General features: G+C 34.8%; 2 protein-coding genes across 2 annotated transcripts; one reads left to right on the top strand and one right to left on the bottom strand.

The window, feature by feature from the left end:
* Positions 1 to 5,424: 5,424 nt before the first annotated feature.
* On the bottom strand, positions 5,425 to 12,846 carry Smp_043110 (hypothetical protein; the record flags this gene model as incomplete). Its single annotated transcript, XM_018796877.1, has 2 exons — positions 5,425 to 6,367; positions 12,616 to 12,846. The coding sequence occupies 2 exons, from the start codon at positions 12,844 to 12,846 to the stop codon at positions 6,062 to 6,064; spliced, it is 537 nt and encodes a 178-aa protein (XP_018651974.1). The 3' UTR covers positions 5,425 to 6,061.
* A 426-nt stretch (positions 12,847 to 13,272) lies between these two features.
* Smp_043100 (putative heterogeneous nuclear ribonucleoprotein) lies at positions 13,273 to 14,286 on the top strand (the record flags this gene model as incomplete). The annotated part of the gene is made up of 3 exons (XM_018796875.1): positions 13,273 to 13,633; positions 13,739 to 13,987; positions 14,024 to 14,286. 3 exons carry the CDS (start codon positions 13,273 to 13,275, stop codon positions 14,194 to 14,196), a joined length of 783 nt encoding a protein of 260 aa, XP_018651973.1. The 3' UTR covers positions 14,197 to 14,286.

Raw genomic sequence — 14,286 nt, 5'->3', positions numbered from 1 at the left:
GTAATTTAGATCGATTATTGTGGGAACAGTTATTGGTTGAATAACTGAGTGGCAATATTTGTTTAGGTAAAATTGTACATTTGTATTTATGATGAAATTTAGAACCGTTGTTATCCCAACCACCTTGTTCTGATTTCGATTGGGTCGCGCGTTAATACATTTATTCCACGGACAGTTATTCCTCACCCAAACGTAGTTTGGATTTTATACTGAGCATCCAAGAATTGTTGTCGTACCTCGGGGAATTTCACTCATGATTAAGATGTAAATTCCCACGAACCACAGTCCAGTAACCTTCAATAAATTTACGATAGATGAAGGCTAGACACTCAGTGTTCATTGCAGTCCTTTATAAACAATATAATAACACTATTCAGATTACCTTCTTCGTCTAATCGGCCGCAAGGATCCGCTAGGTGTTCTACGGTCATTTCTTTAAAATACTGCTTCTGGTTCTTATGGAAATGAGAATCGTGAACCGCATAATGACAGCATGTCACTCTTTCATAAGTTCTGATGGCGCTCTTTAACACTTCAAGCGATTGGAACGCTACCAGATACAACGTACTCAAGAACACGTTAACCGTGAGAAACTGTAGTGCTTTATACGCTATTAACGTCCATAATTTGAAGAAAAGGTGATCTGTTGACAAGTATTTACATTTTACATCAATTTTAAGAAATAAATAAACAATTTAAAACCAATCGTTTAATTGGATGAAAAAGTTTTAAAAAAGGGATGAAAGAAATTTAAGTTTAAGAAATCTAAAAAAATCACCGTGCTTTAAATGATACTCACATCATTCTGTTCAATACTGGGTTTTAATTAACAACTATTCAGTGAGTTGAAGTAGTTTCGTTTTAATAAAGTTGTGACTAGAATGTTCTATCTAGCGGAGTTCAACCAGGTTTGTGTGAGATAGTAACTCACTGAAGACAATGATGAACGGTTGCTCAATTTCGTGGGTTGGTTGAAGTTAGACATTAACACCGTTGGATGCTGGCTCAGTGGTCTGGAGATTAAACATTCGCGCGCGAGATCGAAAGGCCTGGATTCGAGTTCCACGTGAAGGGTCGTGGGTGAGCGCTGTTGAGGAGTCCCATACTAGGACGAAACGACCGTTCAGTGCTTTCAGATCTTCTGTGGTTGTCTAGCTTTAATTGAATCATGAATTGAACTATGAAAAATATAGCGTGACGATTCTGAAATGTATTGTATTAAGACTGAATTAAGCCGTGTATCCGTTTTATTTATTGTAGAACTGAATTCATTAAAACATGCTATACTATTGTATTTAAATCACTACTCGGTAATTTATCGTTAAAGCTATCTGTTCTTTATGCATTTATAATAGACTGTTGTTGAATTCATTTCTCAGGTAGACAACTAAAATGTAATCATCATACACTGAATATTTAAGCTTTTTAAATTACTTTTAAGTAACATAAGAATGTATTCCAAATATTGGATAATAGTTTATGTTATCTTTTTGGTTGAAAGGATTTCCAAATTCTAATTATTCACTTTTTAAAAAAGGCATATCATTGATGTTGTGTCTTGAATGAATGGCATTGTTAAATCCTAATAGAGACTACAAGAATGAAATTCGATCAACAGTGTTATTCAGTTGAAGAAAACAACAAAATATACCATGGGAATTTGGTAACACTCAACTAATTGTAATCCTGTGTGCAGTTACCCATAAAAACCATAGTCAACTAGAAACTAATTTTTACAGGTTCTTGGATAAAAAGAAAATCAGACGTACTAAAACCCGCTAAAATAAAAAGGCGTTGAATTTACGATCAACATTTTAAGCTTTCGGGATGTAGTGGAAATGCTTTTACTACAGATTTCAAATTTTGCAGCTACATGGTCGAAATAATGTTATTGGATAAATTCGTTTTTTTCTGGACGAACTAGAACAGCTACTACTTGTTCATCAATGATGCTTCCCAGGTACTTGAATGTTTCCACACCTTCCACAGTTCCTCCATCAAGTGTGACTGGGTTCTCCATGTTGTATTTTAGGATCTTGCTTTTTGTCTCGTGTATATTAAGGTCTACTGATGCAGAAGCTGCTACTACATTTTCTGTCTTCATTTGCATTTATTCGTGTGTGTGAGATAGGAGGGCTAGGTCATCTGCGAAGTCCAAGTCGTCTAATTGATTCTGAGATGTTCATTGTATTCCGTATTTGAAGGAACTATCAGTAATTAAATAACATGAGCTGTAGAGCTATTAAAAACCAAAAAATACTGGACAACTTTTCTGTTCTTGTTCAAAAATTACTCTGCGTACACATGAATGCGTATGTGGTTGATCTCAAAACCTGTCTCCCTTCCAGCAAATAATGGTTGATCGACTGATTCGGAATCTAATAGTCCACATTTTTAACTTCACATAAAATAAACTGACAAATTTACCAAAACTTCACAAATTACCACATTATTCACCAACTACATCATAAATCTGATAATTATCCACAAATATTTTAAGTTGGCTTTTATCGACTATGATATTTCGAAACTTGAAAAATCTTAAAGTAAATACTGTGAGGGTATGAATATAAACAAACATGTACAAATTAATAACTTTACTATTTAAGCAAAACAGATTGTAAGATATTTCAAACATTTTCTTCAGGTTAATAATTGGATTCAATCAATAAACAGGAAGTTATAACACTTGATTGAAGAATAGAGTTGTAGGCGCATTTCATCCAGTTAATTGGTGTTGGAATTTGAGGAAATGATAACAATTCACAAACATAATCTACAAATTAGTAAATCTTTCTCCTTTTCTTAAATTCCGGCATAATCAGTAAACTCTTAACAGAAGAACAACAAGTAGACATGATATTTTCCATTTTATCTTTTTATGTGCCAGCAATAGTGATGTTTCATTCGACCACTTATCATCTAATCTGATACTCCGATATTCCACACAGAACTTTTAAAATATTCAGATGATATTATTAACTAAATTACTTCTTACTAGTTATGAAATAAGTATGTAATCCTGATACCAGTGGTAGTAATGGTAGTAGTTAGCACTGTCAACAGCTGATTTAGCTGACCTATAAGGCCACAAGTCAAGTACTCACATCTGTAAAACAGGAACTCTATGAAAGTCATAATTGCATAAGTTCTACCGTTTGGTTGTCATCCATATTTGATGCATACGTAAACATACTGCTTATTAATAATTAGTAGTTTATGGCGTTTGTATTTAAAAAAAGATTTTAGTTGTAAAGACATTATGGTTTACACTTGAACCCACAAATTTATTTCCTGAATTTTTTTAAGGTTACTAATATTTTATAAGACTAGTAAGTAGATGCTGACAAGATTACAATAAGAAATCTTATGTATAAACATGTTTGAATCCGTTCATAATCTCTATGAATGTAGAGTTGGACGGTTGAAATAATTAATGCATTTGGCCAATACGAAAATAATTGTCAGTATAAGATTTTGAGAATCTCCTAGCTCCACTGAAACCTAGTGCTTTCCGGTTTTTAATAGTGGTCTAACACTGATCGGTTCATGATTTCAATAAAACAAAATAATAGTTGTTTTTATTATACTACATGTGTCTGGTTATCATTATCCTTTGTTTTAATTTTTGTAAACAGTGGACTGGGTATAATTGATTTCAGATTGTTTGTGTTTTTGTTCCAGTTTTCACGTATTGTTCTAAATTGAATCGAAGATGAAGTTCGCATAATTTTATCGTACTGAAGACAGAAACTGCTTGAAATATCGTAGTTTTTAAAACATAAAAAATCGTGAATGAGCATACAGAGAAGTACTGATAACGAGGCTTTCATGATATAAAAAAGTTTTAAGGAAAACAGTGATTGTTAATTATTTCTAGTTATTGAGAATAGTGGGCAAAGAAAGATTAACAAGTTGGAGTGTAAATAAAGCAAATTTAGAGGTGGTAGAAGAAAATTCAGAATCAATGACTTATCATTTGTCCTTGATATGATGGACAAGAAATAGGCCTAACAGTCAGGCCTTAATTGATTGGAAAGTTGGCAGTCTACAAAGCAATTAGCCCCAATAGCTTATAACATTTTATCATGTTTATTCTGTATTGATATTTTGAATATAAGTATTGCTTTATTACATAAAGAACCAATACTTTTCTGGCGTCTATCGTGAAGGCTAGTCGGATGGGTGAGATGAGTAGAATAGGTGTCACATTAAACGTACTGAAGACAGACTTGGAAATATCGAGCTTGTAAATCGTAAGTCACACATCCTCATTTACTATTTAGAGCCGAAATTGAGGGACCGCATAAAACCAGCCACTTCCATCTCATGAGTATACATTCCAACACGAAGCCTTAATCAATCTTAGTGGCAGAAAACTAGTTCTTAAATATTCCCGTAGTTTTCTATTTAATGTTGAACAGATTTGAACAAAACTCCAATGCCTTTTTAAAATCTATGTATAAATAGACTTAGTTTAGTCGTTGAAATAATAATTTCTAGGAGAGTGAGTATTTATTTTACAATATTGGAATTTCGGTCGTTAACTGTTTTGCTGTAGACTAAATATATGATTCAGTTAGAACCGTTTTTGAATAACAGTGTTTAGTCTGGAATCAAAAAGTTTATTATCCAAGACCTAAACCCGTCTGATACGTGATCTAGACATCGACAAAATGAGTTTGAAGTCCTTTTTATCATATAAACAGAACTATATTTTATGCTAAAAACATGGGAGTAAATTTGTCGAATCTAGGTTTACTTCGTAAAAATCTCTCTTTGATAATTTAATCTAATTAAGGACTTTTGCATCATCAGTACTTACTTTATTGTTTTAATCGATCAAACGATGACTTCATGACAATAAAAGCCAGTTTTGTTAAATTTACTCCACACTTTCTCCCGAGTAAGTAGGATAGCCTATCATTTGGATCCCAAATCTTTGATGACATAAATCGAGAACATAAAGACAATAATTGGCTTCTTAATTCATTACCTAAACACAGTCACTTATTTAATATGCACATTAATGGGTAGGGTGCTAACCAATTTAGTGTGTTTTATTAGGAGACATTCAGTTTTGTGTGATCAGGTGACGTTTAAATAATCTAGCGACAACAACTCTTACCTACAGATTGAATACTACTCTTTAAAACCCTCTGGAAGACAAGGCTAGAAGTGTTACCGTTGATTGACTTTGCTAGTGAATGTATCCTATATGAAATGTATCCAGAATACGGCATAAATGAGAACAAATTAAACGATGGAATTCTGTTTCCGTAAATCCAGTAGTCTCGATACTTAACTCTTCAATATATAGCCATCTTCAAATAATCTTAATAGTAATTGTTTTCTTGAAATCTGCATGGATCTTTATTTCATTATACATGTTTGATCATATCAACAAATAAATGACAAACTAGTAGAGTGGCTACAGAAGACTTTTTAAGCAGACACTAATATAACATGAGGATAATGAGTGAATTCAATACACTGGAACCGTAATCGGGTTAAAAGTAATTTTTTCAAGATGGAAAGGTTTCGTCAAATTAATTTTTATGACAGAAGCAAATAGATAGAAGATTATAGGACTTAGGTTTATGGCCACATTAAAGTTAGTCACTTTCCGTACATATATATAGCATGCAAAATAAACCAACATAATATATTGTCTTATAAAACACTGAAGTGAATCTTGCTAAATAAAGTTTTATGACTGTCAATTTGTGATTTAAATGAGATCAATGAATGTTTCATAGTTCATTTCAAGGATAGAAATTATTAGACAATAATGTAGAACAAATGAATTAGGAGAGATTCAGAATACATATGATGATTCTGAAATATTAGTTATTTAAAACAGGATAATTGCTTATCGGTGTTCAGACAAATAGTTGTAGTAGTATGATAAAATATTAGTAAAATATTTTTGTCATCCTGATCAATATTGTAAACGTTGAAAAAGAGTTCAATATGACCAAAAACACTTAAGTGATCTGAAAAATGCTTCATGAGAATCTGTGTATTGAGCACTGAATATTTATCTTGCAGACCTTTATAATCAAATCCCATCCATTTCAAAGTCATTGACTGAATTATTTCTAGTTTCATTATCTCCTAGTTCAACTCCTGGACTATTCAAAGATGAACTGTTATGATGATCGCCAGTAGAATTCAGCCATTCTTTAATGTGTTCTGTAGATGATGTTGACGAATGTGAAGCTGATGATAATGCTGATGTAATTTTATTCAACTCATTCAAGTTAGTTCTTAGACGAGATTCAGATATTTGAAGAGATCTTTCTAACTCAGCGATAGTCATTTCTTCTGTGTTACCATTATTTACTTGGATCTCCGCGGTCCCATCCTAAAACAAAATGAAAAGACTAATATTCATTGGTCCTTTGGCTGATAATACAAATTTCAATGATATTCACCACTTATATGTAACGATTTCGTTAGCATGCAACTTATTTCTAGCCAAGGATTGATGTAACGGTGTGGTAATTTGGAAAAGAATGTACATTTTTGAATTATAATCATGATATTCTAATAAACATACTCTGTATAGCTTGTTTAGTAACTTAGAAATATTTCGTAGTCTTAAAGCAAATAATGTTTGGGAATATAGTGGTTTTCATTGACTTTATCTTCAGGGCCTACAATTATACATATACAATTGTAACCAAGCTATGGCCAATACAAGGCATGTATACATAAGTTATGATTGAATTATTTACTGTTGTAAAATGAATTAATCGGTTCGAAATCAATCACGGCTTAAGTACTCAACATCATTGTTTGAATGAACCAATGATTCTTTTGTATTGATGACTGTTTTGATTTAGAATTCCAAATACAATACATTCATTCGTGTTGATCTAATACTTCTTGATTAAATTGCGTCGTTTCTGGGATTACTAGTTTATACTATAATTCAAATACTCTTAAACATCACATTGGCGTCGCGATGGAGCCTGTGATGAAAAGGTAGGATATACATTTAGATTTTAGTGCTTTTGAGGATTACCTGGAGAGGTTCGAAATCTGGGCTATGACCAAGGAAGATGATGAAGATTTTAATATTGTGGCTCATTTCCTTAAGTTCATCGGAAAAGAAGCATGCAGCTTAATAAAGACTTTGGCACTCCCAGACAAACCAATTTCACTCCCTTATGCAACTCTTAAGCAACTACTGCTGGACCATGTAAAGTATACAAATTTCGGATGTGGTGAAGGGGAAAAATTCAATGAAATGACTCGCCAGAACATCAGGAATTCCACGACTTTACTACGTCATCGCAGTCCAATAAGTAATCAAGGTTGTTCAGATAACAATTCATTGGGGAGTTGTGAAACAGTTCACGAAGATGAGCACAAGTTTGGTAAATGCTTGTTCTATGGCAAGTTTCGCTCATGCAATTCATATGTATTTCGTAATTCTAAATGCTTTAAATGTGGTAAATCTGGACTCATTCAGTCAGTTTGTAATACCATGGTTCATTTCGCTGAAAGTAATGCTAGGATGGATGTTCCTAAAGATCACTTATCTTTATCCAGGACTTCTAGAATTGGTATGACGTCACATAAAAATCCAGAGTTGAGTGAAACCAAGAATCATTGTGAGACAAAAGTTTCCAATCAACCAACGTCTTATCAGATTTCTCGTGTTATTGTACCAGATGTGGTTTGTCGTAATAATTCACATATTTCTGATGAAATTCCTCATAACTCTGAGAATAAAATATTGAATGAGTCAAATCATAATCAAAAACCGGATTCAGTTTTGGTAGATGCTGATTTTTCTAATGATCCATTATTCTCTAATGAGACTCTTAATTTGAGGGAAATATTTCAGAAAAATCAAATTCTGATATCATATCAAATGTTATTCGTCGTCACAATGGATTTATCTCTAGGACTATTCCTAATGAATTTGACAAATGTGTTCCAAATGAGTCCAATTCTTGTCACATTTGTGATGTTATTGTATCAGATGTTGAATATTCTCACGAACAATGTATGTTGAGTAGAATACCTAGTCAGTGGTATGATGAGTCAGAGGGAATAGCAAGTTTTCCCGAAGCAATCGGAGAACCAGTTTGTCCAGATATGGAGTTTGCACATGCAGGGAATCCGAATAAAGTCCAAGATTATCCTAATGAGTATGAGGCAGATATGTGTTTTCCATTCTATTGTTTCGCAGATGAATCAAGCCCAGATGAATCATATGTGCTAATTACACATATCAATGCACATCTATCTGTGTATTCTAATATGAATAAAAAAAAGAATATGTATTATAATTTCTATTCAAGTCAAAGTCATATGATAGATTACCTCAAATTATATATCAGTGTTTATCCCCATTTACTCACATACAGTAATCGAAGCATGAAATTTGAGAAGATAATACAAATTAGGAACGTCATATTGGTTATAACATTGTGACGTAAGAACCCAACATTATTTCGTGGGGGAGGGTAGTGTTTGAAAGTCTATGATACAAATTCTAAATATCAGTTGTTTCACTACACAACTGACATGATGATTGTATACAATTCCAGGATTCAGGCGAGTCTGTTCCGATTTCGGTTGTTAATTCTAACACTAACGAGTGCATTCTAGATAATACAGAGTCTATATCTAATACACTGTCGGACGGATGTAAGATGAACTCAAGAAGACGTACAATCGATTACAGACACTTACACTCCAATTTAAGCTGTGGCGGATGTGGTGTTTATATGAACCAATGATTCCCTAGTATTGATGACTGTTTCCATTTTGAATTCCAAATACAATACATTCGTTCGTGCTCATCTAATACTTATTGATTAAATTGCGTTATTCCTGGGATTACTAGTTTATATTACAATTCAAGTACTTCTGATTATCATATATATGTATGAATGAGTATTTGTGAATTTTGTTCAGTAGCCCAATGCACTTTCTCGCTCACTCTTGTATTCTCGCCCAAGTGATCAATTTGTCAGTTAGCGTGTAGCTCACAGTATATCCCTATCAGATTTTAGACACCGCCCGTCACAACATTTATAGATTGAGATTTCATGAAGATGTTATAATAATATTAAGTTTTACCCCGATTAGTGTAGTTGATTTTATGCACTTATAAAACTACAACTATATAACAGTTTTTCAGCCTATAAAAGTCCCTGTGTGTGTTCAAATTGCAAAGCACATGAAAAAAGGTCTTGCTTCATCGCATAATGTTTGTTGTACTTAGTTTAAAAAGCCTACTGAGAGACTTTCGCGGTAATGAAATTCCTCAAAACAAATAGTTTAATGTATCTTCGACGTTAATCTTAACCCAGGTTGATTTAATGACCCTAAGTGACTGAGAAGTTCAGTTAAGCATGGATGTCATTCCTCAGTATCACGCAAATGAAACTCTCCACCCATATGGTCAATGACTAACAATCTAGTTTAGCACTCATCCACTTCCGTGTACAACCAAAGAGATCATTCCCCCGATCATTGCCTTCTTCAACACAGTATATGGGTTCTCCTTAGAATAACATTTGTCATAACTTGGGTTAGTGTCGCTTTATCTCACTCTGTTAAATCAATTCTATTAGTGAACCTCATTACTGGCTAACATACATCATGCAACATCATACAACATACATACATCAATCACATATCCAAACTCAATCGATCAAAACTTGTATGACTTCACCCCCCGACTTATCCTTTTTTCAGTGTGAAACACAAAATTATTAGCCTTATTTTTTAGGTTAAATTTCGTGATAACAGCGTGACAAACCAAAGCATACAATTCATAGCTGTTGTAAGGGAGTAACCACGATAAGTAAATAGGTGCCTTAAGCCATTGGTTTTCGGCCCTAGTGTCGCTGGATCCCCTTATATAACCTTCCTTAACACTGTTTACTGACGTGTATCACTCTCATTTCCAGGTTACAGGGATATTTTTACCATTCAGTTCCCATATCCTCCTGAATTTAACGATGTGTTACCTTACGCGTGTCGTTTTGATTAACATCAATTTTGTTTTATTTAACATAACATACCAGCAGCTGTCATATTGCCTTACCACTCTTTGTTTTTGTCTGAAATAATTTATTTAATTGATCCCCTTGTCACGGAAGTTCATTTACCATTTGTTGGAAGCATCCGTTGTTGTTGACAGTTTTCGTTATTCACTTTGGAGTGAATTAAAGTGTTTTATCCGTCGAGATAGAGCTGCGTTTTCTACTTGACAGGAACATCATTACTTTTGGCATGACTGTATCATCACACACTTTATCACCTAACTGCTATGCCTTTGTTACTTCCGTCAGTATCTAACGAACTAGAATATTGGGTTGTATAAAACATAAATTTGGAACTCAAGAGTTCCAGAACTTTACAATCTGCCCTACCGAAGAGCAGCTCCTGAAATCCCAAGTCAATCTTTATTTCTATTATCTCCTTTTTTGCTTCAGTGGTGTTTTTAAACTTCGAATAATTTATATAAACTGGTTTTGGATCCCGATTTGGAGAACCCGTGCACTGGAAAAACTAGCTAGAATATGGGAGTAGACGCGAAAACTGGTCCAGAGTGCACAAAATAAATCAGATAATCAGTCTGACTGGTCAGTGAGTTGGGAGTTTAGCAAGCTTGTATAAAATGGAATCACTTGAATACAACGTTTAAACATTGATAAGTTGTCGGTAAACACCCTGCTCAGAACTGCAAAATAATTATGGTATGAAACTAGGATTAGGAAGTTATGAGAAAATTTGTACACACTGAGGTGAAACCTTTCTCTAGTCTCATAAAAGTTCTCTGTTTATGATGCACGTAATAGGACAAAGTACAATAACTATCTGTTGACTGTGTGCAAATAAGAACGTAATGAGAGCACAGTCAATTTTTAGAGCTGTGAACCGTTCTGTGACTGGCGAGCCTAAAAAACTTAGCGCGTTATCAATGATTATCATTTTGACTAGGACCCTCAGTCACAATACAAAACCATAAGTATTCTAATCAAATGTAATGCTTCTGACAACCGCTTGGTTTCGAATTACTTTAAAAGAAACAGGAAGCAGTCACCTGGACTTTCGTACACTGTATGTTGGTGCTGCACATAAGTCAGTCAGGTGTTAATCTTCGTATCTTAGGTAGTGTCCTGGAAACAAGGCACAGAGCGGTAATACATTACAGATGCGCTGCAACAGGTACTAGATTCTGTTCACCCCTTGTCCTGCTGAAGGCAGAATTAACACCCTGAAGAGGCTCAAATCAGCCATGTTTAGGATTTGGAGTGATTTGAAGAGGTTGCAGACGTCTGGTGTTGCGATTTTTAGTGATTAGTGTAATGTAGTTACCTCTACTCTGTAATTGTTATCCAGACACAGTTTTAAGACCTCTACTGATTCTTTGGTATGTAAATACTATTAGTCTCGTTACACTATCATTTTCATATACAGGTTAAGATGGCCTATGTTATTGATAGAATCGGGAAGATACAGAATGCTTAGATGGTTTTTACTGAAAGCTTCGACATTTAGGAAACATCAGTCAGTCCTGCTGAGTGAGTTGGGCACACTCTTGGTAAAAGCAGGAAAATATATTTGCTAAAAATCGTTGAATTCGCATCTTACAAACTCATAGTGACGAAAGAGTCATTATCAGTCAAGACTTGGAAACCTGTGGATAATAACACGTTTATTCTCTAATCGTTGAGAGTCTTGAGGTGGGATTTAGAGGGTCTAGCTACCAAGACAATTATCCATTCACTACATTAAATATTGTTATTATTCATCCACAAGATTATCACTGTTTGCAGTCAGCTGCCCATATATACAGAGAGAGAAACTTTCAAGAACAATGTTATAAAAATGACCTAACTTTCAAATGATTTTAGGTGCGTTAACTTGAATATACTCATCTTATCACATAGGAGTGTTCAAAGCAGGTCAATTACAGATTTCACGTTGGTTGATAATGTGAGTTACTTTTGGACATTCGGTACATCGGAATGGTGGATTTGTAAGTTCAGAAGTGACTACTGGCTGGTTGACTGTTAACTTTCACAACATTTATTTATCCAGTAAAACAGTCGAATTCAGTACTTAGCAAGGATTAGTAAATATAGTCGGAATATGAGGTCACATAAAAGGTCTCACAGTTCAAACTGATGCGGATATCCTGTAACTTATACATTGTTAACTGAAAATAGAATTACATGGAGATACTCCTGAACTCATAGAAAATGACAAATGAGATCAAACACTTAATCCTATAATCGACAAAGTCGCTAGGATCCACCAGAGGTTTAGGTAACGAGGTGTCTATTGCTAGAACTTAGAGGTTACCACATATAACAAAAACAACCGATACACTTTGACATGAAGTTATGGCTGGATTTGTATTAAGCTAAACATTGAAGCTAAACATTTCTCTTATTGAGGGGTGCTGATACGAGAAGTAGCATAAACTTAAAGTGAACGTGTAACCTATAATTTCGTGGCTAGCCAATTACCAAACTTAGTGCTCGTAGACTTGAAAATAAGCTGGTCGTCCAAACACATCAATTACAATGCAGTAATACACAGGCTAATAAAAAAACTAAGATTTTGAACACTTACGTCAAAACAAGTTTCCTGGACTTCAAATATTCCATTTGTGTTACTCCCATCACCATTATTGGTAGGCAATTCATGAGAAAAATCAAGATAGCTTTCTGATATATCATAATAGAATTTGTTATGTTCGTCATCTAGGATAGACAAAATTTGGGTGAAGAGACCATTGCAGATAGAAGAATCGACATTAATTTCATTAGCTGTCTCCTCTGTTTGAACAGCTATGGAAGACATGGATTAGTTGATAATACAACATTGCGGTGTACATATAGGTGAGTGAAAGGTAGGCAAAACCTAACACGTGATTGGTTGGCAGTCATAGTGCATATTGTTCGATAACCAGCAGAAGGACCTTTTAAGTGAACTACAAGAAAACTTTCGTGAGAATGCATTCACTAAATTACTTTGAGAAGTGTATTTCATTTGTTCGAACCATTACTTCCATCATGATAGTTCAGAATTCGTCAAGATGATAATATCTTCGGTACTAATTTCAAAAATGTATAAAGGTTATTAAACATGGCAAATAATAAAACCTGATTTGTTTCGTTATTCTAACATCCGCTTGTAGTACATCACCACTGGCGCCATTTTGGTCCGTTTGTCAAAAAGGTTGGTCCCGCTCGTGTACCAGTTTCATGTTTGTCTAGGTATATTGACATGATGCGCCCGTTTATTGATTCTAAGGCTGACCAAGATAAAAAGCTGTTCATCGGTGGTTTAAGTCCCAAGACCGATGAAAACTCACTCAAAAATTATTACGGTCAATGGGGTGAAATTATTGACGTTGTAGTTATGAAGGATCCTAGATCACAAAAATCCCGAGGTTTTGGTTTTGTGACATATAAGGATTCTTCATCCGTTGATGCTGCACAAAACAATCGCCCACATACTGTAGATGGAAAAGAGGTAGATACCAAGCGTGCCATGCCCAGAGAAGAAACAAGTCCTGAGGTTCATGCTGCAGTGAAGAAAATATTTGTAGGTGCTTTGAAGAAAGATGTGACAAATGAAGACCTAAGTGATTACTTTTCTCAATTCGGGACTGTAACTGATGCTCAGATTGTTATAGCTAAAGATACGAATACATCACGGGGGTTCGCATTCGTTACATTTGATGACACAGATGCAGTAGACAAAGTTATCCTAGCTCGACCACATACTATCAAAGACTCCAAAGCAGATGTACGAAAAGCGCTCAGTCGAGAAGAAATGAACAAAATGAGGTCCAAACCTGCACCCATGAGAGCAGATTATAATGGCGGTGGCTGGCACGACAATGCAAACGGCGGTTTCCAGCCTCAGTCATGGGAACAGGGTTATAGTCAACCTTACGCACACCAACAGCCTTATGCTTATAACGGAGGAGGCTATGGTAAGTATTCAGATTTGTTGCTAACATTACGCTCAGGTTATGGCGGTTACGATGGAGGTTGCCCTGCAGGTGGTTGGCCTAATGCATCTGATGGGTTCGGCAATTATCAGCAACAAGGCTATGGTGGTGGTCCGATGAGAGCAACACCTGCAACTGCACAGTATCCCCGTCCTGCTCCATATTCCGGCAATGGTTGGCAACAACGTTGAAGTTAATTTTGTTATTTCAATACCAAACGCCTAGTGCATTTTGACAACTTTTTATCACTTGCTGTAAAATATACAAATCAGTTATTCTGC

The sequence above is a fragment of the Schistosoma mansoni genome, chromosome 4 (assembly GCF_000237925.1).
Source record: "Schistosoma mansoni strain Puerto Rico chromosome 4, complete genome".
NCBI lineage: Eukaryota > Metazoa > Platyhelminthes > Trematoda > Strigeidida > Schistosomatidae > Schistosoma > Schistosoma mansoni.
The sequence above is the reverse complement of the archived record's forward strand: the minus strand, read 5'-3'. Positions and strand labels throughout refer to the sequence as shown.